The sequence below is a fragment of the Candoia aspera genome, chromosome 8 (genome assembly GCF_035149785.1).
Source record: "Candoia aspera isolate rCanAsp1 chromosome 8, rCanAsp1.hap2, whole genome shotgun sequence".
Lineage (NCBI taxonomy): Eukaryota > Metazoa > Chordata > Lepidosauria > Squamata > Boidae > Candoia > Candoia aspera.
In genome coordinates this window covers 30,048,345-30,065,327 of record NC_086160.1, presented here as the reverse complement: position 1 = coordinate 30,065,327, position 16,983 = coordinate 30,048,345, and the positions used below count along the sequence as shown (strand labels likewise).

Below are 16,983 nucleotides of genomic sequence, written 5' to 3'. Positions count from 1 at the left end.
TTAACAAATCACAAACCATTCTAACTTGTATTAAAAAAAAATAATAAATGCTTATAAGAGCCATGACATTTTTTCTAAAAGCCACCTGTTAAATAGAAGAGATAACCATTAGATTGCTGAAGCCAGCACTGAAACTATGTTAAAAGTAAACATAAAAGAAAATACAGTATGTTTAAATATACAAACAGAAAGTGGTGCTAATACAATGTTCTCTTTCCATGTGACCAGAAAGAGAATTTTAAAAACCTACTAATGATCAGGAAATGTAAGAAACTCTCATTTCAGGACATAGTATATATTCTCTATTAAAAGCCTTAGGCACAGATCCTTTTTTAAAATATGTATACCACCACAACAGCCAAAGCATCTAAAAGTAATAATACAATCTAAAGAAAACAAATCAAAAGTAGTAACTGATCTGTTTGAAAGCTGGGGGATTAAAAACATGTATCAATGAGCTGATTACACAAAAAATATACCCTTGATGATATCTAAGGGCCATTAAAGAAAAAGCCAGCTGAGACAGGCACTGGAGTTAACTCATCTGCTTTATTTATTTAATTTATCCACTGCCCAATCTCATTCAATGACGACTCTGGGCGGCTTTTTGCTGGTAGTACAATACAGACCAGATCTAACCTGGAAATTTAAGCATGGTGATTTGTAATACAACGACTTCATTTTAAATCTTGCCTCTCCTCCAAGGAGCTTCATCAGCCTGCATGCTCTTTTATCCACACAACATCTTTTATGCTCTCACCGATCAGGTGAGGTACACTAGGCTGAAAATATATGACTTGTCCAAGTTTATAACTGAACGGCAACTGAGCTCTAGTTTTCTCAATCTTAAATTGACACAGTTAACTGTTAGTCCATTAAGCGTTTATGTCCTTGAATAGAGATGGATGAAGTCCGATACCAAACACTTAACATAGTATATTGCATATATCACCATAATGTCATAATATGTTCAGGAAGACCCACTAAGTTGCACCACTTTTCACTCTTAGAAATTAAACAATTAGTTCCAATTACCAGAACTAGTTGCTGTTAGATATTAAGTATTTTAGATTTTTCAGGAATATTTACTGGCAGGATTCCAAATTACTGCTGTTTTAAATAAGACAACTTAATGGAAGTTGAAACGAAGATGAAACTAAAGCATTGCCCTACTTCACAGCTGTTTTAACCATTAATCTATATATAGTTGCATGTAATCATATACATTTTGTCAAATACGATGCATATTTCATCTAAAATAAAAATTGGTAAGAGACAGTGGAAACTACACATTACGTATTTTGAATTAGAATTCACATCAAACTAGGTGCAAAGACTAGTTACACACTGTGTTTCCATTCCAGGGAATTTGCAGGTGAAATAATGACATTAACAAGAGCAACATGCAACACTCTCAGTAATAAATTTACCCTTTTTCTATCCACAAAGACTGAAAATATTTTATTACTAAATATGCTCTCACCTGTCTACATTTAATTATAGGCTTCTCATAGAACTTCTTAGCTGCATCCCCAGATTTCTTAAGTATTAAAGGCACTCCATATTTAGCAGCAGGTTTGGTAATTTTGTGAGCAGGTGCAGCAGAGGCTAAGCTTTGTCCTTGGGCTGGTCTCTTTGCTATGCAAGAGAGAATAAAAATGCCAACTCTTTGCATAAAATTGGTTAGATAAAAGACTGCATACAGTCAAATAATATTAAGAGGAATATTCAGAAAATATTCCTTAGCCTAACCCAATACAATAAAGCCCACTGACTTTCACAACCTATGCATAAAACTAAGCTGTTTAAATGTATGCTGGAATCAGAGACAAACTACACATTTTCCCTTACTTTGACAAATAATGGAAAAATTATTTCTAATTTGAAGCTCCATAATGTACAAAAAGCAAAGATTAGCATGCCTTACAAAAAGAATAACTTTAGCATAAAATTTTGAATTGCAACTATTTTAATATCATACTGTATTAAGCCTTTTTCACATTAACCAACTGAAGCAATAGTTTTATTCAGGTCATAAAGAAGCTTGCTAATGAAAGTTGATAAATCATCGCAAAAACAATTGTGTGTCCAACAATAGCTTCTCTCATACAGAAATTATCCAGAATCATAAAAAAGTTTCATTTTAAATTAAGCTCTTAACTATAGAAGATAAATATGAGTAAGATTTCACATACACAAAACCACTGTTTTGTTGATTGTTCAGAGATCAGCTACACAAAGATATATTTATTAGTTGGTTATATATTTAAAGTTAGTTAGAAATACTTGGTTTATATATTACCTGGCCCAGCATGAGGTCCAAACTTCTGAAATACTTTATGGCTGAATTCCTCTGCAATAAGCTAAATGAACATGTTATTTTTTGAATAAAATGTATGCAGTTAATGTTAATTACAAAAATAAAACATTTAAAGTGATAGCTATACTTGCATTCATGATAGAAAAAATTGATGTGAATTTGAAATACATATTAGGACAAATTATCAAGAATTAGTGCAAATAATAGTAAGCATTTATAACCTAATAACTCATTCTGACAACCACCATTATTTAGTGAAATAAGTTGTTCAACTGATACTGGGCAGACCCAGATTCAGGTCCACCTTCAGCCTATACAAACTCACTTGATAACTCTGGGCAGTCACTCACTCTCAACCCAGCCTACCTCATGAAGTTGTACCTGTGGCAAAAATGGGAGGATGGCGTGCTATTGTATGCCACCTTAAACTCTTGACAAGATACAAACCTAATACATAAACAAATTATAAAATCCTTCATTAAACAGCCCACAGCTTGATTCAAAGATAATTTATATATAAACCTGAGCAATCACATGGAACCTCTATACATGTAAATTTGCAATCCTGATACTTAATAAGAACTCCATGTGCACTTTGAAGACATTGAGTTTTGAACTGGGCTTAAAATATTCCAAAACTTGCCACATCAGCTGTAATTCTCAGGATGGCCACTGGCTGATGGTTATTTAAACTGCAATTCAATAATCTGGAAGGCAACTAGGTTGGGAAAAGTTGGTTTCTAAGTAAATATCTAAATCAAAATTAAGAATCCAAGTTACTCCACATATGATTACACAGCAGCAATTGTAACACCTTTTCAAAGGTTTTAGGCCAAATGTTGAAATCTCATTCGTATTTGAAACTGTTAGTTCCAATAATTATAGCTGCATCATAGCATACATTAGCTCAGCAGCAATTCAGCATATTCTGTAGTTGGTTAGGTTAAGTGAAGTTCAATTTTTGGTGATTGTATGGCCAAAGTTTTGCCAGCTTGATTTCTAATGCTTATAGCTCTTTGATGAACTTCCAATAATCTCTTAGTTCCCATTAATTCATTCTATTCATTGTCTTTCCCTTTGTCTACTTCTGTCAATTTACCAGGCATATTTTTTTCTAATACTGTACCTGTTCACATCACATGAACAAAGTATGCAAGTTCTACTTGCTGATTAGTACATCAAGGGAACAGTTTTTATTTGGTCCAAGACTGACTAACTGGTTCTTCTTCAAGTCCACAGTTTTCTCAGTCTGTCCTTATCTCATTCTTTCTCAATATCTAGTTCTCTTAGCTGTACATTACCACTAGAAAAAAACTATTACTTTAACTGCATTGTCATTAAAACATTCTTATCCTTCATCTTGTCTTCAAAGTTGTCATTCCTTTCCTGCCTAGAATTACTGTAACTTTTTCATCACGCTATTCATCTTTATCTGTTCCTGAGGCCAATAAAACCAACCTACATACTACCTTCACTTCTTCACCTTTAACTTTTGACAAAACCTTCCTTGCAACTTTGCTCCTTTTATTCTTCTATTTGTTGATATATATTTCTTTGTCCTTTCTTCATTGTTGATGGAATTCTCTAGTTAGTCTATTTCTAGTTTCCCAAGGCTTAACATCTTCCATCTTTTCCTGGCTATCATAATTTGTGTCTTTTCTTCTTGGTTTAGGGAAAAAAATTCTGCTTCTGTTTTCACAATATCTCTTAACAGTTTATAAAACAGAGAAATAGTTGATATGATTATATAAAAATACTCACTGATACAGGATTTTTTTAATGGGTTCTTGGAAGCCAAACATCTAAAATGGACTTTTAAACTCACTGCATAGCAATGTATTTATACCTAACGGTCCAAATACATACCTGTGGTGTAAGAAATTTCTCAATGCGTTTAACTATAAACATTTTCTCCAATATGGAGTTGACAGATGGTCGATCCCTAGGATTTCTTTTAAATAATTGTGAAATCAGACCCCGGAGTTCATGGGAATAACGTGCAGAAACAGGAGGAAATGATCCAGAGATTATTTTGAGAACTAAATTTTTCATATTACCAGCTTCAAACTAGAGAGAAAAATAGAATTTATTGGATAATAGCAATGCTCTGTAAAGTATGCTTAGTTATATACCAAAACTAACTTTAAAATATTTTTGAAGATATTCTTAACTTTCTTTCTATCTCATAGAAACTGCCACAGATATTTTTTAATACTTGGACATTAGGTGAATAAACTGGGAATTTTTACAAGAAATAATCTAGATTAATTATATAGTAAGGAAACTGACCAGTCATTCTGTTCTGTAGTTTTCATCATATTGTGTAGTTTTCACAAATAAGGAGAAGGAACTCATCTCCCATAGTGGTTCAGAAATATAAAGAATGCACTTCTCAGATGTAAACTAATAAAACAGGGTCCACCCGAGGTCATGTCATTATTTCAACGTTACACTTTGTAGCGGCAATGCGGAAGACCACTCTATTTCGAGGAGTTTAAGTAACATCTCTTCGATTTCTTTTTCATATTAAGAAAATTATAGAAGTTTAGAGTTTACCCTGAGCTATGTTTAACCTGCTTGTTTTTAACTCTTGCTTGAAAAGGGGGGAGAAGAGAAAACCCCAAGACTGTTTACATAGCATTAGCTTATCTGTATAGCTTCTCAGGCTCTTGGATTATGTCATAAACAGGTGAGACCCTGGGAACTATCTAGTCAAGGTCAGATTCTGTAGTCTCTGTACCTTGGTAACAGGGTCATGAGGTTTTAGGGACTTTGATAAAAATCTTAGGATTCTCTCTTGAGTTTGGAGCTCAGCCACAGGTGCTGTGTGCAAAATTGGCTTGGCAAGCTTCTGCACAGGCTTAGGGCTGAGTACTCTGGAAACAGCTGCCTGGGGTATATTTGCTGAAGTTATTGAGGGGTTCTTGATAGCTGATGTGAGATTGGGTATCATCTTGTTTGGTATGTTATGCTTTTTATGCTTCTGGTTAATCTGCCTAAATTGTGTTTCTGTTTAAATCTGTTTGGTTGAGTTAATAATAAAGCTTAAAATCTCTTTATTCACTGGCGTGCTTATTGTCTCTGGATCTAAAAGAACCAATTGTCTGGGCACCTGATCACTGCCTTAACATTTGGCAGGACACGCTTATACAAGGAGTAGTCACACTGAAACTAGAATTTACCTCAGTAAACATACTTAAGATGTGCATATGGCTACAAGGAACAAGGACCTCAGCATATTAATGTTAATTCATGCTGAAAAGTTGCACAAAGAATGGATTAACATAAACTGATGTAACTTAGATCTTAAATTTACAAACTATAATGTCATGATTTTGTGACTTTTTCTTTGCAATATTATTACAAAACATCTAAACGTGGGTCTGCATCCTCAACTCAAATGGCACCAGCTGTGTTTGGAAATTCAAGTCACCCAACATATATGTAAGGTGCCACAATAGCTTTTTATGTAAGAAGGTAAGATTATATAAAAACACATAGCTGTTAAAGCAAACAAAAAATAGTATTTGTCATGGCAAGTGACAACATAGATAAAATAATTACCTAATGCAATTATTTATTTCTTCCCCAACCACTCAAACAATTACCAAAAATATTATCAGCAAGGAATAGATGATTCATTAAGAATATTAAACTTTAACTTACTGCATGTTTCAATGTACACATTTCATAAAGAACACAACCAAGGGCCCACATGTCACTAAATAAGAAACAAAAACAAATTGTTAGCTTGCAATGCCAGCTAGATATTGAATAATTAATTTTGTCTTTGGACCCTTCCATAAAAAAAGCTGTGTTAGGAATATATCTACATGCCAGTTGTAGCAATGTCATCTGATTGTTATGTGAGTCTGAGAACACAGAAAATGCCAAAGCTGAAATTTACTGTGTCTTGGCTCACTTAGGTAAACAGGAAGAAATTACTGGATTCATAACATTGCATTAAGATAGAACACAGATTTATCAGTGGATACAGCTACTGTGGTTTATAAACAATGTTCATGACCTAGCATTTTTTGTGATCCAAGCCACTGTGACTTCACTGTCACAGTGAAAAACTATTCACTGTCACTGAATAACAGTGGTTAAACAATGAAATTGTGGTTCAGTGTACTGTAGATTCAGGTTGTAATCTGAGTATTATTTGCCTGCTTACTGCTTCTGTTTCACTGTCTCCTAACCCATTTTTTCAGCCTGTAGAAAGAAACAGAATTCTAAAATACACTACTGAAGAAACAGCAATCCTTGTTAGTGCCCTAGCGGACTACACAGAATGACATGGCTATTTATGGAGACATACTTTGGTTGTCAATTATATATTATAGTATTTTTAAATGTTTGCTATATATTTGGATTTTCCAACTCATTGTAGAACATATATTGCTTTACAAACTCAGAAATAGAACTACATATTACACAGTTTTTTAGTAGTCAAGAATTACATTTTTATTCCTTTATCTAAAAACATGTATATTAAGACTAGATAAAAGCACACTGACTTCTGTAAGAAACTAAAACAGAGCAAAGTTGAATGAGAACAAGCAAGCTGAAAAAATGGTAGCACAATAAATGGTCATGGTATCTATATAGATTACAATGGAAAATAGCTAAATGCTACCTTTTATTGTTGTAAGGTTTATTCTCACAGATTTCTGGTGACAAATAATATGGGGTTCCTATGCAAGTTCGAGCAAGCTCCACTGTACTAAAATGAAAAAGAAAATGGTATCAATCAATTAAATCACCTTAATAATAATATTACAATTGGGGCAATGGGGATTGTTTTAAGGTTACCTATTCAGAACTCTAGCTATTCCAAAGTCTCCCAACTGTATTGTTCCATCTTTGGTTAAAAATATATTCTAGAGTAGAAGCAGAAAAATATAAGACTATTATTTTAAAAAAAATTATTCACATTAATTTGATTTTAACCCAAAATTTATGACTACAGTTAGAAACTACTGTCGGCTAAATGCACAATAACATACAAGATGGAAAATATTATGAAATTCTGTTGCGTTAAATGTACTACTTCAAAAATCAAAATAATTTAAAATACATATATAATTAAAAGATAACATACAGCTCATAAAATTGTTTAGTTTTGGCTTGTGTTGTGTGAACCCAGCCACTATGGTTTATAAACCATAGGGGTTTAAACTATGGTTTATAAACCATAGTTTATAACACATGTTGGAGAAACCCAAGAAATTCTGGTGTATTCGAACATGGCTATATGAACAATGTTCACACTTCAGTATGAAGTACAAACCCAGCAATTCAGTCCCCAGCTTCTGCAAGTGAAAAATACTTGTCTTTCCTTGGCTATTTTCCAACCTTTTATTTTGAAGTAGACTAATGCACAGAATCAAATAATTTTTCTTTAGAAACTTATTTCACCTTATGACTTAAAATGCATCTCAGCTTCTCAGCAGAGAAAAGGTATTTGACAAAACTATACGAGTCATCCAACTGTTTAACTATGATCATATAATATACAAATAGCATATTTTTAAAAACAAAAAAGTTGTACTCATTCTGAGAGATGCTGTAAGCACATGACATAAAAGAAATCTTAGGTAAGATGAAATAAATGTTAAATGTGTATTTTAAACTAATAAAACAATAAATTTCATGATGGAAATAGGCTGCAATCCACTATGTGGGAGTAAGCCTTATCAAACTGGATGGAACTTACTTTAATGTATTATTGGTTGTGAAAAATTTTCTGCAAAGCCACAGAATTCAGAAGTTGATCCTAATGAAAGCATACTTGCAAAGCATTTGTTTCCACAGTAGTTTAAAAATAATGTATATTTTCCATGGTAGAAAATGTAAAAAGAAATCTATTTAATAACATTTTATTACATGATAATCTAAAATTTGGTAGGACACAGTCCTATTTAAAAAAATAGAAAAAAATGGTACTGTGTTCCTCTCCTTAGGCTGTTTAAAACTTATGAAAGTAATGCTTTGCAAAGCACACTAGTGAGAATGAAGCACAGAGCCAAAGCAGCCATATCTCTTGCAAGTATCACACAGTTGCTTCAAAAGGCCACCAGCTGACTCTGTATATATCTGCATGCATAGCTGCTTTGCTATCGTTTCAGTGGAATTGTCTGCACATGCACAAACAACCAGGAACAGATTTGAAGCCATCTGATAAGCTCTGCAAAGGACATGACTGCTTCAACACTGTTTTGTTTATGCTAAGTTCCTTGTGAAGCACCTCTTTTAGATGCTTTGCACAGCTATACTATAGTCTGTACATTGTTAACCTGACTAAACATCAGTTGCATCATTTAACACTCATTTGACTTTCATTTAGGGGATAACTTGTGCTTGAGAAGATATCCTAGCCCAGAACCTTGATTTCATGTTATGAGCTAAAGATAACTTAAGGCTCCCGCACTCCTTTTCATGGAAGAGTAGAAAACTGAAAGTATGACCTTTGGAAACTTGTTGAAAAACTGTGGTTCTAGACAGATTTGTTTGTAACCTTATTTAAATAAAGCTACTAATGCAAATTCTGACCTTACAGGAATGAATGACTTACTTAAAATCTAAAACAGACTTTAAAACCTCATAGCTGCACACAGAAAAAGAAGTGGGAGGAAAAACCATGAGCTTGATATTTAGCACAGCTCATTGCTGAAACACTTCTGAAACACTATATTTCAGCAATATAACTAAGTTTACTGCTTTGAACAAGCCCTCTCCAGTTTGAAGAATTGTCCAGACCTTATTTCTAATTTCGTCAATGATTTGTGAGCACTAGGTTTCAGTGTACCTATTAAAATTCCACAGAAAAAAAATGCTATATCTAACTTACCTGGGATTTTATATCTCGATGCAGAATTTTTCTATCATGTACGTGCTTTAATGCTAAACATATTTGTACAAACCAATCCATGATCTATAGTTATAAAGAAATTATTTTTTGTTAGAAAGTTATATTTTTTTAGTATGAGATTAGAATAACTCAAATATTAAACTCAGGAAGATGCAATTTTACTTACTCTAAAAATTATTTTTTTATAAAAAGAAAAATTTCACATACAGTATATTTCAGAATATAAGGGAGGAATGGGAACCTTCATTTTTGTAAACCTCTCCTCGAGAGCTACCACTTCAAAATGCTACCAGTGCTCTTAAACAAATGAGTCCTCATCTCACCAAAGGCAAGAGCCAGGAGAAATAATGGTGAGTGACATTCTCATAGATGGGAATGTCAGCTTCATTAACTCCTTTTCTTTCCTTTGGAAAAGACAAGAAGTGGCCAAAGCTGATATTCAGGCAAAAGCATCTTCAAAATGCACCAAATATCCTGAAATGGCCTTTTTGCAGGAACTGTATGATATTCACAGTCAGGGCTTCAGGAAAGTGAAGGCTTTACAACTGTATCAGGTCCACAAATATGACAGTTCAGTAAGATTTTCTTTTTTTCCCTAAAGAACAAATACTGAACTGAGATTCAATCACCAGCTACCCATTTGTCCTTCCTTCTTTCTCCATCTCTATTTTCTTGTGTGTCCTTTTCGACTATGAGTGTGAATCTAGGAACTGTCCTAAAGACGGCTCAGTTTCTTCAGTCCCTAGCCACTGGAGATGTACTACTTGGGCAAGATTACATGGTTTCCAGATTATTATTTTTTTAACAGGTAGTCCTCAGTTAACAGCAGCAATTGGGACCAGAATTTCTGCTGCTAAGCAACATGGTCATAAAGCATGACATCACATGACTGTGCTATTTAGCAAAAGCAGTTCTGGCACTTCTGGTTGCTGTCGCTAAGCAAATCCCATGTCATTAAGTGCAATGTCATGTGGTTGCCATTTGTGACCTCCTGCTGGCTTCCCCATTGAGTTTGCTTGTCGGAAGCTGGCAGTGAAGTCACAAATGGTGATCATGTGACTGCGGGACACTGTAACCGCCAGAACTTTGAGGACTGGTCGCAACTACCACTGGTTCAATGCCGTCATAAGTAGTTGCCAATAGTTAAGCGAGGACTACCTGTGCTCAAATTTACAAAGACAGAAAGAAGCAGTCTGGGTATCAGCAAAGCATTATCACAAGGCAGACAAATACTTTCACTTTTCAACTTCACTGAAGTATTTTTCTTAATTTTGTCATTTTGTTTTTATCACTCAGGTTCTACTTTTAATATCCTGCTATCCATACTTACTGGACTGTAGTAAATGTCATATGCACTCCTGTCTAAAGGCTAAAACATTTCTAAGACTTTTAATGCATTTTAATTTTTCTTCCTAGACAGTGTTTATGCTTTATTTCCTATGTCATAGCTTTTCATACTTTGCTCATTTTTTATGAAGTCATTAATTCACTAGTCAGTAACCATAATAAATATTAAGTATTTTTTCAACACTGTTCTGCATTTTCATGAATCAATCTCTGCCCTTTTCTAAGCAAGCAAAGCACAGTAAGGCCTTTTGAACTTAACATATATTTTTCTAAACTTCTCAAAGTCACCTAGGAAGTAACCTGTGTTTGGGTCCATGTGGTGTCATCTTCTTTGAAGAAGGCTATGGTTCCTCAGCTTTTAAGGCAGCTATGGTAAGCCCCCTTCTCAACAAAACATAGCTGGATCTAACAATCTTGGACTATTATTATCCACTCTCCACCCTTCCCTTTCTTGGGAAGGTGGCAGAGAGAGTAGTGAGGTTTCAGGTCCAGAGGACTCTGGAGGAAGCAGATTATATGAATCTCTTCCAGTCAGATTTCAGGCCAGGGTTCAGTATGGAGATAGTATTTGTCACTCTTGTTGATGACCTGTGGGTGGAGCTGGGATGGGAGTGGTGTGACCATTCTTGTGCTCTTTGATCTCTTACCAGCTTTCAATATAAGTGACCTTAGTATCCTTTTGGACCAGCTTAAGGGATTGGGGGTGAAAGGCACCATTTTATGGTGGTTTGTCTCACTTCTCTGTGGCTAGTTTCAATCAGTGTTGATAGGTAGAGAGAAATCACACATAAGGCCCCTCCAATTTAGCCCAGCAGGGTGGGTGAACTCTGGGTCCCATCAATAAAAGAATATCCTATTGAGGATCCAGGAAGCACAAGCCTTCTGGAATATCTCTCCCCCCCAGAGATCTGTGTGGCTCCCACCCTTATATCAGTCAGGAAATTACTGAAGACCTGGTTGTTCTCCCAGGCTTTGGGGACAGGATGTTGTAGAGCCCCTTTTCGTTTTTCTTTGTTTTATTTTGGTCATATCTGTTTTATTCTTGTTTTGGTATTTTGCTCTTCTGGGTGGCTTTATTTGTTCTATGTGTTTTTTTTAGATATGAGCCATCCATAGTCACTGAAAAGATCGGCAGCCTATAAAAGAAATAAATACCTTAAATTCTATTACCTGGTCTTCTGAAAAGAAGACTCCTTTCTGTGCATTGATTTTTTTAAACAGATCTCCTCCTTCACAATAATCCATTACTATGTAAAGACAGCCAGCTTCTGTAACAAAGAAAAGAAGAAGTTGGTGTGACAAGTGTTCACTTATATCATATACTATTATAATAATTTCTTAATTTCTCATTTCTAATCATTACATATTTTCAAGGTAATATAAGAAATATGAGATATGGTTACCTTATAATTTTAACTTGATATTTACTTAGAAATCCCATTGATCAGCATTACTTATTCCTAGGTGAGCAAGCATGGAATTGCAACATAGACAAGAAATACCAGCTAGAAAACTTTAGTAAAAATAGTATTTAAGCAAATCCTGACAGTTTAACTTCTTTAGCCCAGCTCATGTTTTTATACTTCCATGTCTTAGTTTAAAATATCAGTTTATTTTTAAGACTAACCTTCAAATGATTCTCTGTACAAAACAATATTTGGATGTTTCATATTTGCCAACACAGCAACTTCTCTTCTTGATTCTTCTCTCTCTTTATTCGACATCTTTAAAAAAGAAGCACTATTTCTTAAAATTTATTTGTAAATAGAGTAATGAAAGGAAATATAATTTAAGAAATATACCTTGGATATGTTTATTTCTTTAATAACATACTGTTTGCCATTTTCCTTTGCTTTAACCAGAATTGCTTTTCCAAAAGATCCTTCACCAATCTTGTGAATCTTAATATATTTGTCCATGGTAGATTTTTAAGGCATCTTTATGTATGGGCTAGGGAGAAAAGTGAATTTAAATGGAAGATCAGTTTGTTCTTTTAGTCAGATCAATTTATATATTGCAAACCAGTTTCTGAACCACTTATTTCAATACCATCAAGATTTAAATATACCGAATCTTTTTTGCTTCAGTTAAATTATACTTGGCTTGTATTTGTTTTTGTTTTACAGCTGTTTTTCACAGAATGGGAAACACAGAAATAGTTGGTTTCCAATGATTAAAAAGTTACCATTGACCAAATATACAAACACTAGTAACAGAGGATATGTATTGCTTTCAGAGTAGCACTTACTAAAGAAAATGGCTTTTTTATTTAAAGCAAATTGTCAAAAAAGAGGGGGATTTTGCATTATAAATCTCAAAATTCTATTGATTGTTTCAGAAAAATTGAATGCATCCACAAACCAATCAGTGAGGTCTGCAACTGTCCCAAACTTCAAAGGGTACTTTATATTTCAAGTGCTATAACAAGACCAAGAGCGCCAACATAGTAATGATAAATTTTTAGGGCTGTGCAAAGTATTCAAGTGGGAACTTCACAAAAGTGCATTGGTACAAATTAGAGCACCTATATCTTCCGGAATGAGAGCCAGTTTGGTGTAGTGGTTAAAGCATCAGGTTAGAAACCAGTAGACAGAGTTCTAGTCCTGCTTTAGATACAAAGCCAACTGGGTGACCTTGGGCCGGTCAGTTTCTCTCAGCCCTAGGAAAAATGTAACGGCAATCCACTTCTGAAATCTTGCCAAGAAAACTGCAGAAACCTGTCTAGGCAATCGCCAGGAGTCAACACTGATTCGAAGGTACAAAGAAAATAATATCTTCTGGAAAGGTCAATGTAGCTGTTTGGAGGCTTCCCAGACTGTTTGTATATCTGTATGCACATGCATTGCTGCTTCACTGCAATGGTATTTTCTGTACATGCATACACAGAGAGAGCATAGAACCATGTTGACCCTTCCGAGGACACAATGGCATAATGCTTCAAAGAGGATGCTTCACCTGCACCAATGCACCTTATGAAGTACCCTCTCAGTTTTCACAACTCTAATATATTTCCTTAAAAATAAAACAGCAAAATTCAGTGTAAAAATCTTGCTTCTAAAATCCAGAATTTAACTCCAGAATGAAGGGTACTTTATGTTGCCACAAACTGCCTAAAACAAAGAATTTAGAAACTCATCATGCACCCACATTTTTCTTGTGTTACCAGTTTAAGTTTAGATATGTGAAACTAGGGGTTCCTGGGACAGCAAAGATTGCCCACTTTGTCCTGGTCCAGTATAACTTATAAAGCATCTGAATCTTTTGAGTGATATTGCATAACATCATTGCTGAGCATAAGTCACAACGCCAAAGCAACAATTTTTCAATTTTCTGTATTTATATAGCTTGAGCTAACCAAAGATACTTTAGATCCTGTGTTTGAACTAAGTTTCATTAAGCCTGAATCTGAACCACAGTTATGTAGATTAACCCTATGCATGTTTACCTAGAAACAGATCTTGCTAAACTAGTTATTTCCAAGATTCAAGTCTTATTTGGGAATAGCTTCCAAGTAAACTTTTGGGTTGTCAATGAACATATTTAAGATTAGAGCCTTAAAATGTTACTCTATATAAATTATGGGTAAAATGAGATACTTAACTGCCATGAATTAAACTGTTAGGGATTAAACAGATTTAGGGAATAAAAGTACCTTGATATACTAGACTATTACCTATTGATTCTTCTGGATCTGCAGTTTTCAGTACTATTACCCATATTATCCTTTTGGAATGTCTGACTACACTGAAAGGCGGATCTACCAGCTTTGCAGTATCTCAACCCCTATTATCTGATTGATGAGTAGCAGAAAGTATTAGAAACAGTTTCGTTCCACCTCAAAGGAATTAGTCTGTGGGATGCCAAAATTTTACTCTAGTTACCAATATGCATTTAATGTCTACCTGCAACTACTAATTAAGGTCATTAGGCAGAAAATTAGGAAGATTTGGTAAACCTAAACTGTCACAGTATGGTGGAACAGCTGAACCTGGTAAGGTGGGAACTTACAGTGTTCAGGCTAGAAAAAAAAAATGGTTATATAAACATAGAACAGATGTCTCCAACTCTCCAGGCTAGGAAAAAGAATGGCCAAAAGTATGTTGACTTGAAAAAGTGAGAGGAAAAGACCCAGAATGTAAATATTCTGAATATTTAGAATATTCTAAATATTGAACAGACATATACATATGGCTTGATTTCTCTGTTCTGCAGATCTTCTACATGTACAGCTTCTCACTCATCTGGAATAAGGCAACATTTAGCTGTGTCATGTCTATGAAATTTCTGCTGTAAGTAAGCTCCTGAATATAGGGTTCAGTCTCTTGTGAAGTCTGACACCTGGTAACTAGTAGATAAAGGGTAGCAAACAGAAGTTCCAATAAGAGAAGCTAACAGGACTAAACTTATCCAGTCTGATATACCATTATGCATGTTCAAAATAAGTTACATTACTGTATAAGGTAAAGGCTTGGTACCCAGATGCCTCAAGGACCATCTTTCCCAAACTGTATTGGCCCAACCTACTAGAAGACTGAGGGAGAAATTACTCATGATCTCACACTTCTGGGAGGTGAAGGAAGCTGTAGCTAAAAGGCATTGCTTCTCAGTGGCAGTGCTGGTGTTAAGAAACAGTCTTCCCATGGAGATTAGGCTAGTCCCCTCAACAGCCTTAGAATATTAAAAACTGAGCTTTTCTGGAGTGTTCTAGTGATTCTTATCTACTGTGCCATCTTCTATTTGGTATCTTTATAGTTATTGTGCATGTGTTTATCTTATTCACTTGTGTTTTAAGCTTACTGCGGAAGTTTGATCTTTTCATACCTTCATACTATCAAGAGCTATGAGATTGCAGCTGGGCTAGATATAATCAATCAATCAAGTCTATAATTTGGCAGTCTTATCAGGACATAACTTCTGTCTGCCCAGCTTACATTAGCAAATACTATTACCTTTTATTCCTTCACACTCAAAACCCACTGTCCTGTACTGAGAGATATTTTTGCCAGATTAGATTGTTATAGGAAATTTATATACAGACTACTATCCTAAACACTTTTACTATGAATTAGGCCTATTGTTGCCAGTTTTGAATACTATATATTAAACAGGAACTGAAAATATAGCTTCAGGACACTGATTGAGAATCAGCTTAATTAAGCCTTAAGTTTGGAAACACCAATACAACTTTTTTCCTGGGAGTCTAATATCATAACGATATGTTTTATACGATGCAAATATGGGCTTTTGAGTTTTTAAAACATCTTTTGTATTTGAATTTAATTAACCATCATTAAAAACCACCAGCAACATATAGAAAATTATAAACTGAGTTTGTTTATAACATGAAATTAGTTTCTCTTTGACTTCAGAAAAAGAAAACAAAACTATATTGCATTATATTGAACTGCAGTAAACACATTTTCAAAAACATCAAGAGTTTAGCATCCATCCTTGAATTCACCGTTACAGTAATTGATAGCACACAGCGAGATTTTTAACTCTTTTCAACTGACTTCCACGTTATGGCAGATGCTGCGTACTAACTACACAGAGATTAATAATCTATGATAAAAATACTCTAAATAATAATTTATATTAGAATGTCTTACAAAAAATGCCCTCCTTGGTTCCCAACACACTCAGCTGCCCGGCATCCTGTGATTCGTAATGAGAGGCCTCTTTCTACACAATGGTCACTGCAGTCCTGGCTTTGACACACCCATTCCTGGAACACCGAAGAAAGAACTAAGACGCAAAACTGAGATAACTTACAAGGCAACAGCCGTGAGCGGAGCATCCACCACGGAACAAAAAGTCTGCTATAAGTAATCCGAGAAAAGACAACCGAGTCCCGCTACAAGAACTCTCCCAGATCTCCGCACAGCCTCATCAGCGAACCCATCTCATTCTTCTCCAGCTACTTCAACCGAGCCTCAACCTTCGGTCCCACCCCTTTCGCGTTGCTATAGGAAGATGATCTAAAACTCTCTCTCTCATTGGATGAAATCGGGACCTATGTGTTCGGATGTGCCAGATAGGGAGCGCCACAGTAGTTGCTTACAGCTTCACCCTAGTAACGGCGAGAGAAACGCCACGTGACAACGTGGAAGACATAGAAGAGGGGAGGTAACTCAGCGCAGGGAGTGGGGTACTGTGAGGGAGCTTCGACGGATCGTCTCTATTGCATACTGTACTGTATTTTACATTGCACACGTTTCAGTACTTTGTTACCTCTATATGCACTGATTCAGAACCATAATTCTTTCTATTACACTATTCCCTTTGCATATAAATTAAACATTGATGAAACAGTTGCTTAAACAAGCTTAATTCTAAATTATGTGGTTCTCACTGTTTTTCCTAATGGGAAGAATTCTGATTCTACATGGAAGCGTCCTTTAACTCAGTGGAAACCAAGCCACAAAGAATCTTCTGATTTATT

At 35.0% G+C, this 16,983-nt stretch overlaps 1 protein-coding gene across 5 annotated transcripts in view; it reads right to left on the bottom strand.

Annotated features, from left to right (window-relative positions):
- NEK1 (NIMA related kinase 1) overlaps positions 1-16,459 on the bottom strand; it is a 53,054-nt gene extending 36,595 nt beyond the window's left edge. For 4 of the 5 annotated variants that reach the window (XM_063309714.1, XM_063309712.1, XM_063309713.1 and 1 more), the window contains exons 1-11: positions 16,314-16,459; positions 12,344-12,491; positions 12,169-12,265; positions 11,712-11,809; positions 9,174-9,257; positions 7,136-7,203; positions 6,960-7,046; positions 5,987-6,041; positions 4,187-4,387; positions 2,303-2,363; positions 1,484-1,638 (exon numbers count right to left, since the gene is read on the bottom strand). In XM_063309714.1, the coding sequence (XP_063165784.1) occupies positions 1,484-1,638; positions 2,303-2,363; positions 4,187-4,387; positions 5,987-6,041; positions 6,960-7,046; positions 7,136-7,203; positions 9,174-9,257; positions 11,712-11,809; positions 12,169-12,265; positions 12,344-12,460 (1,023 nt within the window). In that variant the 5' untranslated portion in view covers positions 12,461-12,491; positions 16,314-16,459. Of the gene's footprint in view, positions 1-1,483; positions 1,639-2,302; positions 2,364-4,186; positions 4,388-5,986; positions 6,042-6,959; positions 7,047-7,135; positions 7,204-9,173; positions 9,258-11,711; positions 11,810-12,168; positions 12,266-12,343; positions 12,492-16,150 lie in introns of all 5 variants that reach the window. The other variant, XM_063309710.1, reaches the window with a different exon arrangement.
- Positions 16,460-16,983: the final 524 nt, after the last annotated feature.